This window comes from Coregonus lavaretus, assembly GCF_964263955.1.
Source record: "Coregonus lavaretus genome assembly, chromosome: 34".
Taxonomy (NCBI): Eukaryota; Metazoa; Chordata; class Actinopteri; order Salmoniformes; family Salmonidae; genus Coregonus; species Coregonus lavaretus.
Window position 1 is genome coordinate 29,405,064 of NC_140021.1, and position 19,843 is coordinate 29,424,906.

A 19,843-nucleotide genomic window follows, 5' to 3' on the forward strand; every position below is an offset into this window, starting at 1 on the left:
ATAACTGTTGACACTATATATGGAAATGTGAAGCACAGGCTTGCTTGTATGACATCAAAGCGGTATTCATTATAATCATCAACGTCTCAGCTTTCAAAATACACAAAGTCCTCTTCATTTACAACATTTCACTCACTCAGACAAAAAAGTATCAAAAGTTGCCCAATTAGCAGAACACCTGTCAGTCAAAACCCATACAGTGCTGTGAAGAGCAGAAGCAGAGCTCTGACGTCATATACAGCATGCTACTGTACAACCACTGCGTTCCAATTTAGGAGTTTACCAAATCTGCCATTTTCAACACGTGAACGGGTATGAGTATAAAGGGCTACTGGCACTGACAGATGCCATTTGTTTTCACGTCACAATGTGAGGAAAGGCTTTTATTGGCTGTTGGCTGCAGTGGCCCAGGAGCTGTCAGCTGGTTTTAGAGGCCGATTAGTCTGGAGGAAGAGGGAGTGGAGACGCAGAGCCACCGGACTCTGTCTGCAGCCACCCCACACCTTAGATCAGCTCAAATGACTGGCAGTATGCAGATCAGGGCCCTTATTCATAAAGTGTCTCAGAATAGGAGTGCTGATCTAAGACAAGTTTTCCCTTTTAGGTGATAATGAATTAGATTATATGGACAGGGAGGACCTGATCCTAGATTAGCACTCCTACTCTGAGAAATGTTGTGAGGGATATATCTATCTGTGATTAGGTGACTATTCCTGACTATTTACTGGAGCTTGCTTCCTCTCATTCTTCTGAGCGGAAACAAACCCTCAAACCGTATTCAATTCTAGCATATGCCTGAGATGGAAATAGAAGTGCACTATTCTTGCTCCCTCTCACTCTTTAATTTTCTAACTCAACCCCCTGGTAGAGAAAACATAAATGTTGGAAGAAAAGCTTGTGGAGCGATTTGAAAGTCTTGAAATGCATGCACAAAAAACTGGCTGCTATATTTAGATAACATTGAAGGACAGAATAAAGAGATGAATAAGGCTACCTGTGTCAACATCACTGTCTGTTCTCATCTGCTGAGGGGTGCCAAAAGTCATTCTCATCAGCTTTAGACAATGACTATGCGTGCGTAACTAATTATCTCCCTCTCTCTCTATGTCTCTCTGTTTGTCTGTTCTGGGTTTGTGTGTGTGTGTGTGTGTGTGTGTCCGCAGAGCTTATATATCGTCAGTAGCAGTTAGATGCGTCTGCCCCCTTGTCTGTGACGATGACGATGAAAGGCTTGTCGAGTAGTCGGAGACACCATCACACGGTGACCTGTGACCCCTCCTATGACTCCATGACCCTGGGGCGCCAAGCCCGGCCCTACCCGCTGAACCCGGGCAATGCCCACCCGGCGGACCAACCTTACTATGCCCAGCGAAGCTCCTTCCAGTCTGAGTGCGGGCCCTACCCTGACCCGGCTAGCAGCACCTTCCCCCGAAGACACTACAGCTCCCACCACGAACTGAAGGATGAGTGTGCTGTGGTGCCTTACACCGGAGGCCAGGGGGGAAGCGTTAAGGGGGGCGGTGGTGGTGGTGGCAGCTGCAACAACAACCGCATCCCCCCCAACCTTCTGGAGCAGTTTGAACGGCAGGCACCAGTGCGCCACGACGGCTACCACACACTGCAGTACAAGTGCACAGCAGTGGAGCACCAACGAAGCGACAGTCCTGGGAGGATCAGGCATCTTGTCCACTCGGTCCAGAAGCTCTTCACCAAGTCCCACTCCCTGGAAGGCCCGTCCGGGGATAGGATGAACGGGGGCAAGGCCAGCCCTGACGACCCGCCCTCCCACTCGGGCACCCTGAAGCACAGCAGCAAGCGCAGCAAGAGCAAAGACCGCAGCAGGTTGGAGCCCAAGATGCGCTCTGCCATCTCGGGCTACTGGAGTTCGGACGACACCCTGGACCGCGAGGTGTGCCTGTACCACCATCACAGCCCCATCCCGGGAGGCATGCCCTCGGGGGTGATGACCATGGGCCGCCACCCAGGCAAGTCCCAGTCGCAGTACTTCATGGAGCAGTACAACACCATCAGCGCCCACTCGCTGAAGACGTCACGAAGCAACAACGACTTCAAGTGTTCCACGTGCGCTGGGTTGCCAGGCCTGGGCATGGGGATGGACGGGACTGGCCAGCTGATGAAGAAGAGCTTGTGGTCGTCAACGCTGACGGTCAGTAGGGCCAGGGAGGTCTACCAGAAGGCATCGGTCAACCTGGACAAAGCCCTGGTCAAGGCTGAGACCTGCAAGCAGGGAGGGCGCCAGACCTGTCAGTTCCTCCAGGTATGACAACAACCCTTCTTCACCTCCAAACCTCCATCTTCACACCTCCATCTCCATTCATCCATCCATTCATCCATATCCTCCCAGAGATTCATATGCGTCGTGTGTGGAGACACCTGGCCGACTGCATGTCCACTTGTCCCTTGAGGCAGAGAGAAAGCGGTAGAGGAGGGGCAGACTTACTCTCTCTCTATCGCTATCCATGTCCTCGCAGACTGATATGTGAAGTGGAGGCCCCTGCATGTCCACTGTCCCTTAAGGCAGAGAGAGAGGAGAGGAGGAGCAGACTTACTTTCTCTCTCTATCAGACACGCTTAGGGGACATAAGTGTTGCATGTGAGATGTCCTCATAAGTGTTGAATGTGAGATAAATCAAATCAACATTTATTTGTTGCATACACTGATTTAGCAGATCTTAATAAAGCAGGTGCAGCTAAATGCTTTTGTTCCTAACTCCAGCAGTGCAGTAAATGTCTAACAGTACAATACTAATACACAAATAATCCCAAGAAAAAGAAAAGAAAAAAAGAGATTAAGAAATATCAGAACAAGCAATATCAGAATGAGCAATGTCAGAGTCCAGGATATAGAAATGTAGTGTGTATGGACAATATATAAGTAGGAATAAGGTTGTACAGCAGTAGTTATATAGGATGAGCTGTGACGAGAATACAGTGTGTACATACAGTATAAAGTGAGTAAATCAATTAGATACATTTTTCAGAGATCAAATTTCCACAGAATAATGTTGCATGAATGTTAGTTTCTGTAGGAACAGATAAGATTATTTCAGAACAATAAGCATTATGTTAACATTATTAAAGACATCTTCATTTGTGTTGAATGTGAGACGTCCTCATTTGTGTCAAATGTGAGACGTCCTCATTTGTGTCAAATGTGAGACGTCCTCATTTGTGTCAAATGTGAGACGTCCTCATTTGTGTTGAATGTGAGACTTCATCTTCCTCACCTGTTAACATCATGCATCCTATTCCATATCATCCCTGGTTGTGGACCCCATTCCATTTATCTCATGTCCTTTACATTGTTACATGTCTGTTTATTTGTAATGTCTTGTGATAGCTGATTTGGTTCTGGGTGCTGAGATACAGTGCCTTCTGAAAGTATTCAGACCCCTTGACGTTTTCCACATTTTGTTAGGTTACAGCCTTATTCTACAAATGATTTTTTTTTTTATCCTCATCAATCTACACACAATATCCCATAATAACAAAGCAAAAACCGTTTTTTTTACATATTTGCTAATCTATTAAAAATAAAAAACTGAAATATATCATTTACATAAGTATTCAGACCGTTTACTCAGCAATTTGTTGAAGCACCTTTGGCAGTGATTACAGCCTTGAATCTTATTGGCTCTGACGCTATAAGCTTGGCACACCTGTATTTGGGGAGTTTCTCTCATTCTTCTCTGCAGTTCGTCTCAAGATCTGTCAGGTTGGATGGGGAGTGTTGCTGCACAGCTATTTTCAGGTCTCTCCAGAGATGTTTGATCGGGTTCAAGTCCGGGCTCTGGCTGGGCCACTCAAGGACATTCAGAGACTTGTCCCGAAGCCACTCCTGCGTTGTCTTGGCTGTGTGCTTATGGTTGTTGTCCTGTTGGAAGGTGAACCTTCGCCCCAGTCTGAGGTCCTGAGCGCTCTGGAGCAGGTTTTCATCAAGGACCTCTCTGTACTTTGCTCTGTTAATCTTTGCCTCGATCCTGACTGGTCTCCCAGTCCCTGCTGCTGAAAAACATCCCCACAGCATGATTCTGCCACCACCATGCTTCACCGTAGGGATGGTGCCAGGTTTCCTCCAGACGTGATGCTTGGCTTTCAGGCCAAAGAGTTCAATCGTGGTTTCATCAGACCAGAGAATCGTGTTTCTCATGGTCTGAGAGTCTTTAGGTGCCTTTTGGCAAACTCCAAGCGGGCTGTCATGTGCCTTCTACTGAAGAGTGGCTTCCTTCTGGCCACTCTACCATAAAAGCCTGATTGGTGGAGGACTGCAGAGATGGTTGTCCTTCTGGAAGGTTCTCCCATCTCCACAGAGGAACTCTAGAGCTCTGTCAGAGTAACCATTGGGTTCTTGGTCACCTCCCTGACCAAGGCCCTTCTCCCCCGATTACTCAGTTTGGCCGGGCGGCCAGCTCTAGGAAGAGTGTTGGTGGTTCCAAACTTCTTCCATTTAAGAATGATGGAGGCCACTGTGTTCTTGCGGACCTTCAATGCTGCAAACATTTTTTGGTACCCTTCCCCAGATCTGTGCCTCGACACAATCCTGTCTCGGTGCTCTACGGACAATTCCTTCAACCTCATGGCTTGGTGTTTGCTCTGACATGCACTGTCAACTGTGGGACCTTATATAGACAGGTGTGTGCCTTTCCAAATCATGTCCAATCAATTGAATTTACCACAGGTGGACTCCAATCAAGTTGTACAAACATATCAAGGATGATCAATGGAAACAGGATGCGCCTGAGCTCAATTTCGAGTCTCATAGCAAAGGGTCTGAATACTTATGTAAATAAGCTATTTTTATTTTTTATAAATTTGTAAAAATGTCTAAACCTGTTTTCGCTTTGTCATTATGAGGTATGGTGTGTGGATTACAGAGGATTTGTATTTATTTTATCAATTTTAAAATAAGGCTGTAACGTAACAAAATGTGGAAAAAGTCAAGGGGTCTGAATACTTTCCAAAGGCACTGTAAGTGTGTTTGTTCTTGTAGATGTCCATGTAGAATGATTACTTGTGGAGTCATTACTTATGTATACCTACTGGATTAGCCTTTAAGCTGATATTTTACAATCACTGCATGCAGTATATTTACTTGGAAATCAGCATTATCCCATACACAGTACCTGTAGCCTCTCTTACACAGTAGCTTCCATATTCACATTGTGGTGTGTCTTAAATTACACCTTATTCTCTATATACAGTGGAAATAACAAGTATTTGATACACTGCCGATTTTGCAGGTTTTCCTACTTACAAAGCATGTAGAGGTCTGTAATTGTTATCATAGGTACACATCAACTGTGAGAGACGGAATCTAAAACAAAAATCCAGAAAATCACATTGTATCATTTTTAATTAATTATTTTGCATTTTATTGCATGACATAAGTATTTGATCACCTACCAACCAGTAAGAATTCCGGCTCTCACAGACCTGTTAGTTTTTCTTTAAGAAGCCCTCCTGTTCTCCACTCATTACCTGTATTAACTGCACCTGTTTGAACTCGTTACCTGTATAAAATACACCTGTCCACACACTCAATCAAACAGACTCCAACCTCTCCACAATAGCCAAGACCAGAGAGCTGTGTAAGGACATCAGGGATAAAATTGTAGACCTGCACAAGGCTGGGATGGTCTACAGGACAATAGGCAAGCAGCTTGGTGAGAAGGCAACAACTGTTGGCGCAATTATTAGAAAATGGAAGAAGTTCAAGATAACGGTCAATCACCCTCGGTCTGGGGCTCCATGCAAGATCTCACCTCGTGGGGCATCAATGATCACGAGGAAGGTGAGGGATCAGCCCAGAACTACACGGCAGGACCTGGTCAATGACCTGAAGAGAGCTGGGACCACAGTCTCAAAGAAAACCATTAGTAACACACTACGCCGTCATGGATTAAAATCCTGCAGTGCATGCAAGGTCCCCCTGCTCAAGCCAGCGCATGTCCAGGCCCGTCTGAAGTTTGCCAATGACCATCTGGATGATCCAGAGGAGGAATGGGAGAAGGTCATGTGGTCTGATGAGACCAAAATAGAGCTTTTTGGTCTAAACTCCACTCGCCGTGTTTGGAGGAAGAAGAAGGATGAGTACAACCCCAAGAACACCATCCCAACCATGAAGCATGGAGGTGGAAACATCATTCTTTGGGGATGCTTTTCTGCAAAGGGGACAGGACGACTGCACCTTATTGAGGGGAGGATGGATGGGGCCATGTATCGCGAGATCTTGGCCAACAACCTCCTTCCCTCAGTAAGAGCATTGAAGATGGGTCGTGGCTGGGTCTTCCAGCATGACAACGACCCGAAACACACAGCCAGGGTAACTAAGGAGTGGCTCCGTAAGAAGCATCTCAAGGTCCTGGAGTGGCCTAGCCAGTCTCCAGACCTGAACACTATAGAAAATCTTTGGAGGGATCTGAAAGTCTGTATTGCCCAGCGACAGCCACGAAACCTGAAGGATCTGGAGAAGGTCTGTATGGAGGAGTGGGCCAAAATCCCTACTGCAGTGTGTGCAAACCTGGTCAAGACCTACAGGAAACATCTCTGTAATTGCAAACAAAGGTTTCTGTACCAAATATTAAGTTCTGCTTTTCTGATGTATCAAATACTTATGCCATGCAATGAAATGCAAATTAATTACTTAAAAATCATACAATGTGATTTTCTGGATTTTTGTTTTAGATTCCGTCTCTCACAGTTGAAGTGTACCTATGATAAAAATTACAGACCTCTACATTCTTTGTAAGTAGGAAAACCTGCAAAATCGGCAGTGTATCAAATACTTGTTCTCCCCACTGTAGTGCACTATTCTTGACCAGGGCCCTATGGGAATCATGTGCCATTTGGCACACGGATATAGTGTGAAAGAGCTGGAGTGGTAGAAGGGCTGCTGACGTGAGATGAGAGAGGGAAAAACAGAACTACTGAAAAGAGGAGAAAAGCACATATCCCCTAGCCTGGTGGCACCACTATGCTCTCTCTGTTTGTTTGGGAGAAGATGAAAGAGGAAGGGATTCAACTCAGATACATCCCCTCATCTGACTTGGTGAGCTGCAAACAGAAGGGGGCAGGAGAGAAAGAGAGGGACTGAGAGAGAGAGCGAGAATGAGAGACAGAGGGAGAATGGGGACTGAGAGAGAGAGAGGGAGAATGGGGACTGAGAGAGAGAGAGGGAGAATGGGGACTGAGAGGGAGAATGGGGACTGAGAGAGAGAGGGAGAATGGGGACTGAGAGATAGAGGGAGTTAGAAAGAATGTAAATGTAAACATATGTTTCATATGATGACATTTGAACACGCAACCTTTGGGTTGCTAGACGTTTGCATTATACGGTGACCCATCCACCCCTACCAACCCCCCTACTTTCATTTTTGCCTTAAATAACCTTCTGTCTTATGTAACCATACCAAACATAACATATCATACCATTTTGAGTGTCCCGGATTTACATTTACTATGTAACATCTAGTCTATGAGACCAGGATGCACGCACGCACACACACATACACACACACACACACAAACACACTGATGCTCAGCCAGCCAAACACCTCCCAATGTATCTCGGCCAGGGTCAAAGTTAATCGGCAGTGTATTGAACCTCTTTAAAATGGCCGTACAGTGCTTCTGTACCTTAGTTTGCATACAGATTTTTCTCGGCCATTCCAGCTCAGCTTTATTTGGCAGGGTGTTCTTTTAGTTTCTGTTATAGATGATGAGAGACATTGGTGTAACATTGGTCTCATTCGAGTCCTCATCAGACCCTAGATGTCGTCGTTTTTGCTTGTTCGCCCCTGACGTCAAGGACAAGTGGTCTCCCTAGCTACCGGCCTGTTGAATGATTCTCCTGCCGTTGATTATTCAGACTCTTCGTCTCCATCCCAAATGGCACCCTATTCCATAGTGCACTACTTTTGACCAGAGCATTATGGGCCTTGGTCAAAAGTAGTGCACTATAGAGGGAATATGGTACAATTTGGGATGCATATTTCTCTCTGAAACTCTCCTCTCTCCCTTTCACCTCCACGTTAGCTCCCCTAAAAGCCACTCACATTGGAGACCAGCGCAGTGCTTGGCGGAACAAAACCTCCTTTGTTTTTCTCTCTCTCTTTCTTGCGGCGGCGGAGAGAGGGAGAGGGAGAGGGCTTCTTTGCTTGCCTCTTTTTTACACATTCATTAGAGTGTGTGAAAAGCGCAGCACAGCCACTGCACAGACAGACAGGGTTTTTAGTCCAAACAATTCACTCCTCAGTTTGATATGCGTCACTGGGAGGGAGCAGCACAACGGAGGGCCTCTAGTCTCTACACCCTGATGGTATGGTTTTAATACACCCTAATCAGGTGAACATTAGCGCTTAGTGGTGTGACTTTAGCGGCTTGCTGTATATAGAGCCTTGTTTGGATGGTGACCTGAGGCTGGGAAAGGGTCCGGGAGCGGTCATAGTGTTTTGTCTGGTGGGTCATCACTGTGATATAAGTCACCGCCCTGTTCTCACGGTCTCCGCCCCACAGGTACCCCAGGACGAGTGGAGTGGGGGGTTCTCTCCCCTGGGGAAGGACGAGGAGATCCCATGCCGGCGTATGCGCAGCGGCAGCTACATCAAGGCCATGGCAGAGGAAGACAGCGGCGACTCAGACTGCAGCCCCAAGCCCTCGCCCAAGGTGCAGGCGCGCCGGGCCAGCTACCTGAAGGCCACACAGCCATCACTCACCGAGATGACCACCCTCAAGTGAGTAGATACGTACACTGTAAGACGTTTCTGTAATTTCAACAGTAAAACACTGTAGAATGCACAGTAAAATACCTTAAATGTGTTTTACAGAATTAATTATGGTGCATTGTGGGGAAATGTTGTGGATGGGGAAAGAGCCTCTGACTCATTAACCTCCTAAGGATCGGACCCTTTTTTTCAATTTTTGTCTAAAATTACATACCTAAATCTAACTGCCTGTAGCTCAGGACCTGAAGCAAGGATATGCATTTTCTTGATGCCATTTGAAAGGAAACACTGAAGTTTGTGGAAATGTGAAATTAAAGTAGGAGAATATAATACATTAGATCTGGCAAAAGATAATACAAACAACAAAAAAACATGCGTTTTCTATTTATTTATTTATTTTTTATCATCTTTGAAATGCAAGAGAAAGGCCATAATATCATATAGGAGTTTAGGCGCAATTTCGATATTGGCCACTAGATGGTAGCAGTGTGTGAAAGGTTTCAGATTGTGTTTTATTTATTTATTTAACTAGGCAAGTCAGTTAAGAACAAATTCTTATTTACAATGACGACCTACACCGGCCAAACCCGGACGACGCTGGGCCAATTGTGCGCCGCCCTATGGGACTCCCAGTCACGGCCGGTTGTGATACAGCCTGGAATCGAACCAGGGGGTCTGTAGTGACGCCTCAAGCACTGAGATGCAGTGCCTTAGACCACTGCGCCACTCGGGAGATTGATCCAGTGAAGCATTGCAATACTGGACAATTTTGTATAAAGTCTGCCCAAATGTGCCGAATTGGTCAATTGATACATTTTCAAGTACATAACTATAGAGAACATACAGAAATTATATGGTAATACAAAATGTAAGTTTACACACCCCCAGGAATGTCATACAATATGGATCATTAGCTTATATACTAACTTTCACATATCTAGATGGCCAGGTGGGGTGGGTGTGGAGCCAGAGACAGCAAGGGTTCAAACTGTAGAACCCAGTTCCTACATTTGAATACAAAAATTGATTTTTAGAAAACAAAACTATGCTACATTTTATCTCTGGGACCCTTAGGATGACAAATCAGAGCAAGATTACTGAATGTAAGTACATTATTTACCTTCAGAGGTGAATGTATCAAACCAGTTGCTGTGATACGTTTTCTTATTGTTGTGCACTCTCCTAAAACAATAGCATGGTATTTTTTCACTGTAATAGCTACTGTAAATTGGACAGTGCAGTTAGATTGGAAAGTTTGCTATTACTTATAACAGTCATGCTAATCACATTAGCGCACGTTAGCTCAACCATCCCGTATACGGGACACAAATCCCATAGAGGTTAACACATTTTGTGCCTTGTAAAAGGCTCCATTTGTTGCACCTGTGAGTGAGAATGCTGCACCTCCACATAATACAGTAATATGCTGCATTTTGGGAATTCTACAAACCTTGTCCTGAAAATCTACAGTAACTCACCGGCCAATTACTTTCAGTAATTTACTGTAATTCAGAATACAGTGTCATAACGCATTCGAGTCAAAAGTTTGGACACCCCTACTCATTCAAGGGGTTTCTATAATTTTACTATTTTCTACATTGTAGATAATAGTGAAGACATTAAAACTATGAAATAACATTTTTGGGATCATGTAGTAACCAAAAAAGTGTTAACAAGATTTTATATTTGAGATTCTTCAAATAGCCACCCTTTTCCTTTATGACAGCTTTGCACACTCTTGACATTCTCTCACCCAGCTTCACCTGGAATGCTTTTCCAACAGTCTTGAAGGAGTTCCCACATATGCTGAGCACTTGTTGGCAGTTTTCCTTCACTCTGCCGTCCGACTCCCAAACCATCTCAATTGGGTTGAGGTCGGGGGATTGTGGAGGCCAGGTCATCTGATGCAGCACTCCATCACTCTACTTCTTGGTAAAATAGCCCTTACACAGCCTGGAGGTGTGTTGGGTCATTGTCCTATTGAAAAAATATATATAGTCCCACTAAGCCCAAACCAGATGGGATGGCATATCACTGCAGAATGCTGTGGTAGCCATGCTGGTTAAGTGTGCCTTGAATTCTAAATAAATCACAGACAGTGTCACCAGCAAAGCACCCCCACACCATAACACCTCCTCCTCCATGCTTTATGGTGGGAACTACACATGCGGAGATCATTTGTTCACCCACACCGCGTCTCACAAAGCCACGGCGGTTGGAAACAAAAATCTCAAATTTGGACCCCAGACTAAAGGACACATTTCCACCAGTCTAATGTCCATTGCTCGTGTTTCTTGGCCCAAGCAGGTCTCTTCTTATTATTGGTGTCCTTTAGTAGTGGTTTCTTTGCAGCAATTCGACCATGAAGGCCTGATTCACAAAGTCCCCTCTGAACAGTTGATGTTGAGATGTGTCTGTTACTTGAACTCTGTGAAGCATTTATTTGGGCTGCAATTTCTGAGGCTGGTAACTCTAATGAACTTATCCTCTGCAGCAGAGGTAACTCTGGGTCTTCCATTCCTGTGGCGGTCCTCATGAGAGCCAGTTTCATCATAGCGCTTGATGGTTTTTGCGACTGCACTTGAAGAAACTCAAAGTTCTTGACATTTTGTCATTTCTCTTTGCTTATATGAGCTTTTGCCATAATATGGACTTGGTCTTTTACCAAATAGCTATCTTCTGTATACCCCCCTACCTTGTCACAACACAACTGATTGGCTCAAATGCATTAAGAAGGAAATAAATTCCACAAATTAACTTTTTAAGAAGGCACACCTGTTAATTTAAATGCATTCCAGGTGACTACCTCATGAAGCTGGTTGAGAGAATGCCAAGAGTGTGCAAAGCTGTCATCAAGGAAAAGGGTGGCTACTTTGAAGAATCGCAAATATAAAATATATTTTGATTTGTTTAACACTGTTTTGGTTACTACATGATTCCATATGTGTTATTTCATAGTTTCAATGTCTTCACTATTATTCTAAAATAGTAAAAATAAAGAAAAACCCTTAAATTAGTAGGTGTGTCCAAACCTTTAACTGGTACTGTATATATACTGTATATGTTTTTGTGTGTGTGTGTATACATGTCTGTCTGTCTGTCTGTCTCTGTCTGTCTGTCTGTCTGTCTATCTATGTCCTTAATCAGTATAAAGGAGGAAATGTTGCTTACTTGTTTAGCAAAATCAAAGCTGTAATGCATCCTGATGTCTTTGCTTGCTGGTTCAGTAGGGCCCCCCAGAGACAACTGCAGTTCTTGACAGGTGATTTTGCAGTCAGCAACCATCTTCTGGTAGACAGACCGCTCACTCTGAACAAGCAGGAGATGCTGCTCTTGATTCTTCAGCTTGGCTGACTTAACAGCTTCTGGCAGATTGGCAGATCTGACGACCTTATAGTTGTTCCTCTGGCACTGCCAGTACAGGTCTGTCCTGGGCTTAGTGCTTGAGATGTGGGGCAGCAATTTTCTCCACAAATTCCTGAAGGAAGACAGCCCGACTACACAGAAGTTGATATGCCATACAGAAGTATTGTGAGATCAATAAATGCAGTGCCAATCATGTTGGAGGTAAATTAAATAATCAAAACGTGTTGTTCATGCTTTACATACCATGTGTTGTCATCGATTCCTTGTAGAGACGCCACACTGCTGCTTTTGTCACATGAGATGGCAGCAGCTTTCCACCAAAGTGTTTGTGTCCTGGGTGGCATCCTGTTAATACTATTGCATTATCCTCTGTGTAGTTGTTGATGAAGTTCACAACTCGCTGCAAGTCCTCATGCTTCAGGTGTAACCTGTGCTTGCTTGGGCCAGCTCTCTTTTTGATGGGAGACATTAGACCATTCTCCTTGTATGACTAGTGGAGGAGAGTCAGGAGTGTTGTACTGATGCTGAAAGACACATTTTAGATACAAATATTTTAGAGTTTTATACAATAGAGAGCCGTAATCACCGTCAGACACACCTGGCTAACTTGATGGGTCATGTAATCATCTGGTGAAGTGGAGTCATTTGTTTAGACATGTAGCTAGCTAGCTAAACAATGAACTATAATCCCAATAACTAGCAATGGAAATGGCTTACTGAGATAATAAGAATACACAGATCATACGCATAATGTTAGCTAGTGAGCCAGCCATCTAACATCAGCTCGCTAGCTAACAATACGCTTTAACTTGGGGTCTTTTGTTTAGACATGTGCCTAGCTAGCTAGCTAAACAATTAACCATAATCCCAATCCATAGAGTACTAGCAATACAAACCAATTGTCATAGCTAGCTAAGGTTAACCAAATAGGTTCAATGTTAGCTAGTTATTATTTGAGAAATTTTTTAAAAACTGACCCCGCTGACGCTGTACATTAAAGTGTGACATGTCACGATATTCAGTCATTCTGTGCCGGACAGCCTCTTTCCACCAGGTGTAGCGCTTCCCTTGCAGATTTAAAAACAAGAAATGATCAATGGTGAGTGTAATGGTGAATGTAAAGTTAATTACTTGTGAGTTTGTCAATAGTTAATTCAATCAATTGTTAATTTTTCGCGTAATCAATGCAAGCCTTCATGACTCTCAAAAACCGTGACACCCACAGTTTAATTGTGAAGATAAATTTAGCGCCTCCCTAAAAACCCTATTTAAATTCGACACAAACCTTAAAATAGGTATATAATGAGACATTATATAAACTCTTTATAGTGTTTTATTTACATTTTAGAGGTGATAAGTTGGACAAATCGAGTGAAAAAAGCCAGTTCCCCACACGACATATCTCCCCCTTTCACTATGACGCAGTAGCTTTCGCTTCCCCACCCACCATTTAAAAAAAGACCCGGTGGAGCTCCATTGCTTTCTTCGATCATGCAGAGAAGGGCAGCGTGAAGGTCTCGTCATTGATTTTGCTGGAAAGGGGAGAAATTGTGCTTTACAATGGTATTCATATTACAGTTTTTGGGGTGCTAAAATAAGGTTAAATGTATGGAACAGCGCGTTGTACAAAAGTGCGTTAGCTAACGTTAATATCTGAACCTGTAGCCAGACTCTTACCCGTATACATGGATGAACGCTTCACGGCAGACTGCAACCCCTTTCATTAAATAAGACGTCCTGTGTCGTTTCTGTTTTTGTTTGTACAACTTGCTTGGCTCGTTGTGTCAAGTCACTCTGGTTCACACTGGCCGTGTGCAATGCCATATGAATCATCAGATCTTTCTCCCTCTCTGTCACGGATGCCATGGTTGCCCTTAGTTTGAAGATGTAATCCGGACACAGGTGTTTTATACAACAGCCTTCTGTGTTCTCTTTTCGACTCCCTCTGCATTTGCAATCAAACAGCAGAATTGTATTAATCTCCTTAGCATACGTTGCTTCTACCAGACATTCCACTGATTTCAAAACTCCATCAACTTCTTCTGCGACAACAACACTGTTGATCGTCGTTACACGGCAGACCAATCCGAAACTCATCTCTCGGCATGTCCAGCCCATTCATTATCTCAGCCAATCATGGCTACCGGGAAGGTTCCTGTCTTTTTCTGTTGCTAAATCAACTAGGCTCGTAATTTAACAACTGTATTCGTATTTACAGATGGCATATACGTTTGTTATTAAGGCACATGACAGTTCAAATGTTCGAGAAGGCATTTCTGCCAAGAAATGCATTTTGATAAAACATTTAAATAAACGTTGAAATGCCTCTCCTGTGAAGCTTTTGTTTAGGCCTCTAGAAGTGCAAGTCATATAAAACACCTAGTATTCATTAATATGCTTTAATTTACAAATGCCTAGCAGCCAACCTGCTTGCTACAATCCCTTGTAATTACAGTAAAATACTATTAAAATAACTTTCTTACAGTTTATTAGTCACTTTTTACAGTATTTTACTGTGTTTCGTTGCTTTGACATCATATTCATTTACAGGAAGCTTTCATCAAGTTACCATCTCAGTAATGTATTGGCACTATCCAGAGATAGTCAGATATATCATAAGATATCTTGTTGTAATTACAATTATTCTTGAAGACCAGTTTATCCTTAACTATAACAACATTTTCAGTAATGGTTAGCGAAACCTTTTACTTGCTATGACTGTGATATGTGTTATTTTTTTTTTATAAACCTTTGTTTATAAACTGTAAGTTGCCAAGGACAAGAGCGCCCGCTAAATGACCAATAAATGTCGTAAAAATGAAAACTTGCAAAGAACACTGGGTAACATGTTACTGGGTAATTACAGTAATATGCTGTAATTGGTACTGTAAATTCGATTACAGTAAAATGTTTGGAACTGTGAAATAAATTGCCAATTGCTGCCAGTAAGATACTGTAAGTTTGACAGGAAATGTTTTACAGTGTACTAGGGGAAATAACAGTGTGTGTGTGTACATGTGTCTGCGTGTGTGCGTGTGTATGCGTGCTTGCATGTGTACAGTCCATGCAAATGCATTCATGGCTGTTACATTATTTCCAATGACACAGCATGTTTTTTTTGTTTTTTTTTTTGTTTTGTGTAAGTGTGTGTGTTCTGTGTGTGTGGTGGCGGAGATGATGGGTGGATACTTTGGGTTTGGAGCAGGTGATTCAAAGCTGTTGCCTCATACAGCATACGTCCTAAGTGGCCCTATGGGCACTAAATATGGAATAGGGTGCCATTTGGGACACACCCAGTATATGGAATTTGTTTGTTAGTATCCATGACCCTCACTGACCTGAGCTCTGATTCCATGGTTCATGTTTATGCTCAGTATGCACATTAATTTGTATGGTTGGATTCTCCTTCTACATGGAACGCAACATGATTGAAAATGACAGATTTATGGATTCAGACCCTCCTGTGTCTGACAGTCTGTCAGGCAGGGACAGACTGGGACCCGACTGGGACCCACACTGGACCATTTTCTTCCTCGAAGCCCCCATTATTAGCCAAATAATGATCATTATGTGCAAACCCCCCCAATTTAGACAGGCCCACTGGGCCAAAGTTGGACCAACCCATGGCCAGTTCGTTTATGCTGTCAGGTGACCTGTATTACAAGTAAATTAATTTATCTTCCCTTCAAGATATGTTTCTCTCTCTGTTAACTTCCAAGGTTTAAAAGTTGACTTTCATAATGTTCACAAAGTTGTCCTGTGTTGAGACAGTTGAGACTTTCCTTCCTGGCGCAACAGCAAATTCCTTTCACTGTATGTGTTCATGAAAAATTCAACAGTATGGAGAAACTAGCTGCTGCATTCTTTTATTTATTTTACCTCGTTCCTGTTACAAGATAAAAACAGCAAAGTTGCTCACACAGATAAAGGACCACCCATCCTATTAAGTAGACAGGAGACAGTCAATGAAAGTACATTACTTCATATCACAATGATGTAATCTTGATTATGTACTTCTATTTCATGCATCTCATGTCTTTTATCTTTCCCAACACTGCCTACATCTGTTTAGGGCACATATTCTGACATCACAAGATCCGCCAGTATGTAGTCTCAGCACAGAAGCAACACGTCTGTCAGTGGTGGCTCGTGGCACTAAATCGGAGGACGGGCTCATATTGAATGGAACAGTATCAAACACATGCTTTCCATGTGTTTGATACCAGTCCATTCCAATCATTACTATGGGAGGTAATGGTGTCTGTCCATTATCTCCCATATAACAGCCTGATGATCTCATTACTACTACTAAGGACGTGTACGTGCTTGCTTGTGTGTTTACTCGCTATGAAACGCCACAGTGACAAACACTAGCCTATAGAAGAAAAACAGTGTTTGTTATCTCTCCTACGGCAGTCAGTGAATAATGAACTCTGTAATAAAAAGGCTTCTATGAGGTGAATATCAATGAATCTCTCTCTGGATGCTCAGTCATCATTACGGAGAGAGCTGAGCGCTGTGCGACGCTAATTATGTAACGGTGGTGCAGCACAGGGGCAGTTAATGACTTTAATAGGCCCATACGCACGTAACACACACAAGTGCGCTCACACCCGCACACCAAATTACTTTAAAGCTAGAATCCTTAATTGAAAAAAATAACAAAGGGGCACCCCGCCTCTGTTTCGGTAAAAAGCGAAGGGATGGGCCTGGAGAAATACTGGAGAAATGTATCCACTTTTAAATTCATAGAAAGAGCTATGGATGCAAAGACTGACCATCCATTATATTAAAATTATAGTTTTAACCATGTTTTGAGGCTATACAGTATCTGTTTACATTTACTTTGTTTACAAACATTGGAGAAAAAAGGCTTATATTTTGGGTTCTGATGGGGTATGACAGTTAAACTAAGCTCACAAAGCATTTATATATTATATTCTTCAAGACTCAATGATTATATACTGTGTCATTAAATTATAAGTCCAAAATTGGATGTAGCAACTATGGATTCTAGCATTAATAGTCCTGGGGACTACAATCAACTCCTGATGGGGCATCATTATACAAACAGAAAGATAGCTAGCTATTGCTGCTCGGTGGAGAAAAGAGGGACATTGGGATTGGCTCTTGTCTCAGTAACACACCATCCTATTGGGTGATCGCAAAAGCTCCTTTCAGAATGTCTAATATAATGTTCGTGTTCCAAGCAGACTACATTGCAGACATTGCATTGCATCACTCAATGGTTGTGTGCCACGTCATCAGATTGATATACAGTGCAGTCGGAAAGCTCCCCCGATTACTCAGTTTGGCCGGGTGGCCAGCTCTAGGAAGAGTCTTGGTGGGTCCAAACTTCTTCCATTTAAGAATGATGGAGGCCACTGTGTTCTTGGGGACATTCAATGCTGCAGCAATGTTTTGGTACGCTTCCCCAGATCTGTGCCTCGACACAATCCTGTCTCGGAGCTCTACGGACAATTCCTTAGACCTCATGGCTTGGTTTTTGCTCTGACATGAACTGTCAACTGTGGGACCTTATATAGACAGGTGTGTGCCTTTCCAAATCATGTCCAATCAATTGAATTTACCACAGGTGGACTCCAATTAAGTTGTAGAAACATCTCAAGGATGATCAATGGAAACAGGATGCACCTGAGATCAATTTTGAGTCTCATAGCAAAGGGTCTGAATACTTATGTAAATAAGGTATTTCAATTTTATTATTTTAGAAATTTGCACAAATTTCTACAAACCTGTTTTCGCTTTGTCATTATGGGGTATTGTGTGTAGATTGATGAGGAAAATGTGTAATTTTATAAATTTTAGAATAAGGCTGTAACGTAACAATATGTGGAAAAGAGGGAGGGGTCTGAATACTTTCGGAATGCACTGTATCATATTATGTGGTTAGCTGATATGTTAAACATCTATCCAGGTGTTCTGACATCTGGTAGACGTCTGCAATGTCGTCAGCCTGGAACACAACCATAATCTAGTGCAATGCCTTTGATCAGAGCCAAATGGATCCTGGTCAAAAGGAGTGCACTAAATAGGGAATATGGTGCCATTTGGGACACAAACACTTTATTCAGTTGATATGTTTACTTGTCTCTGTTTATTCAAACCCATAAATAAAACCACAGTCTAAACTGTGAAGATTATTATTTTATAGCCAAAGAGAGAGAACAGGCTTTTGGTGAAAAATAATGACATCCATTTTGACAAAATAACTCCCTCTGTCTGTATTATTTGAGTCAAACTAATTTGTTCCTGGCCTAGATTTCCAATTTCTTCATCATTCTATTTTGACGGAAACAGACTTCCTGAATAAATTAATGCATTATAATAACAACATAAAGTAATTTCAGAGAGAGAGAGAGAGAGAGAGAGAGAGAGAGAGAGAGAGAGAGAGAGAGAGAGAGAGAGAGAGAGAGAGAGAGAGAGAGAGAGAGAGAGAGAGAGAGAGAGAGAGAGAGAGAGAGAGAGAGAGAGAGAGAGAGAGAGAGAGAGAGAGAGAGAGAGAGAGTTAACACAGCTTGTTATTCTGTTATGGAGGATGAGACGCGCGCACGCACGCACAGGTCTACTGATCAGTCAGCGGATGGATGGAGACTGTGGAGGGATAGAGGTCCTGTGGTCTTCATACATACATTTAGATCAAGTTTTTTGTCCCCTCTCTCTTTCCTTCTTTCCCTCTACCCTTATGTCAATGCTTATTCCTCTTGCGCCACTCTCTCATCCCTTGTCTCCCCCTTTCTCTTCTCTCCTATTCCCCTCCACTCCCCCTTCCTCTGTCTCCTCAGTCTCCACCCCTCACTGCACCAGTCCCTGTGTGCCCCTCTTTTGTCCCGCGTTCCATCCATCAAAGAGTCAGTGATCACGTTTGATTAATTGTGGTAACCACACTCTAGTTTAAGGAGGGCATACATAATTAAGGAAGACTGGACCTGGAGGGAGAGAGTCACAGGAGAGAGGGAGGATGTATGTGTACGTGTACATGTGTGTGCGTGTGCGTCCTGTTTGAAAACAATTTAACTTGCTACACATTCATTTATGTGTTCATATAATGTTGTTTGTCCAATGATTGTATGCTGTTGAACTTTTATAATTTCTCATAGAAAGAAGGTAAGCTACAGTGGTGGAAAAAAGTATTTAGTCAGCCACCAATTGAGCAAGTTCTCCCACTTAAAAAGATGAGAGAGGCCTGTAATTTTCATCATAGGTACACGTCAACTATGATGAAAATATCCAGAAAATCACGGTGCAAATTATGGTGGAAAATAAGTATTTGGTCAATAACAAAAGTTTCTCAATACTTTGTTGTATACCCTTTGTTGGCAATGACACAGGTCAAACGTTTTCTGTAAGTCTTCACAAGGTTTTCACACACTGTTGCTGGTATTTTGGCCCATTCCTCCATGCAGATCTCCTCTAGAGCAGTGATATTTTGGGGCTGTCGCTGGGCAACACGGACTTTCAACTCCCTCCAAAGATTTTCTATGGGGTTGAGATCTGAAGACTGGCTAGGCCACTCCAGGACCTTGAAATGCTTCTTACGAAGCCACTCCTTCATTGCCCAGGCGGTGTGTTTGGGATCATTGTCATGCTGAAAGACTCAGCCACGTTTCATCTTCAATGCCCTTGCTGATGGAAGGAGGTTTTCACTCAAAATCTCATGATACATGGCCCCATTCATTCTTTCCTTTACACGGATCAGTCGTCCTGGTCCC

At 43.1% G+C, this 19,843-nt stretch overlaps 1 protein-coding gene across 2 annotated transcripts in view; it reads left to right on the forward strand.

The window, feature by feature from the left end:
* Positions 1–1,216: 1,216 nt before the first annotated feature.
* Positions 1,217–19,843, forward strand: part of LOC311109109 (disks large-associated protein 1-like) — a gene marked incomplete at both ends in the record, with an annotated part of 109,948 nt that continues 91,321 nt past the window's right edge. The window contains 2 exons of one of the 2 annotated variants that reach the window (XM_084151917.1): positions 1,217–2,278; positions 8,536–8,753. In XM_084151917.1, coding sequence (XP_084008043.1) covers positions 1,217–2,278; positions 8,536–8,753 — 1,280 coding nt within the window. Of the gene's footprint in view, positions 2,279–8,501; positions 8,754–19,843 lie in introns of both variants that reach the window. The other variant, XM_084151918.1, reaches the window with a different exon arrangement.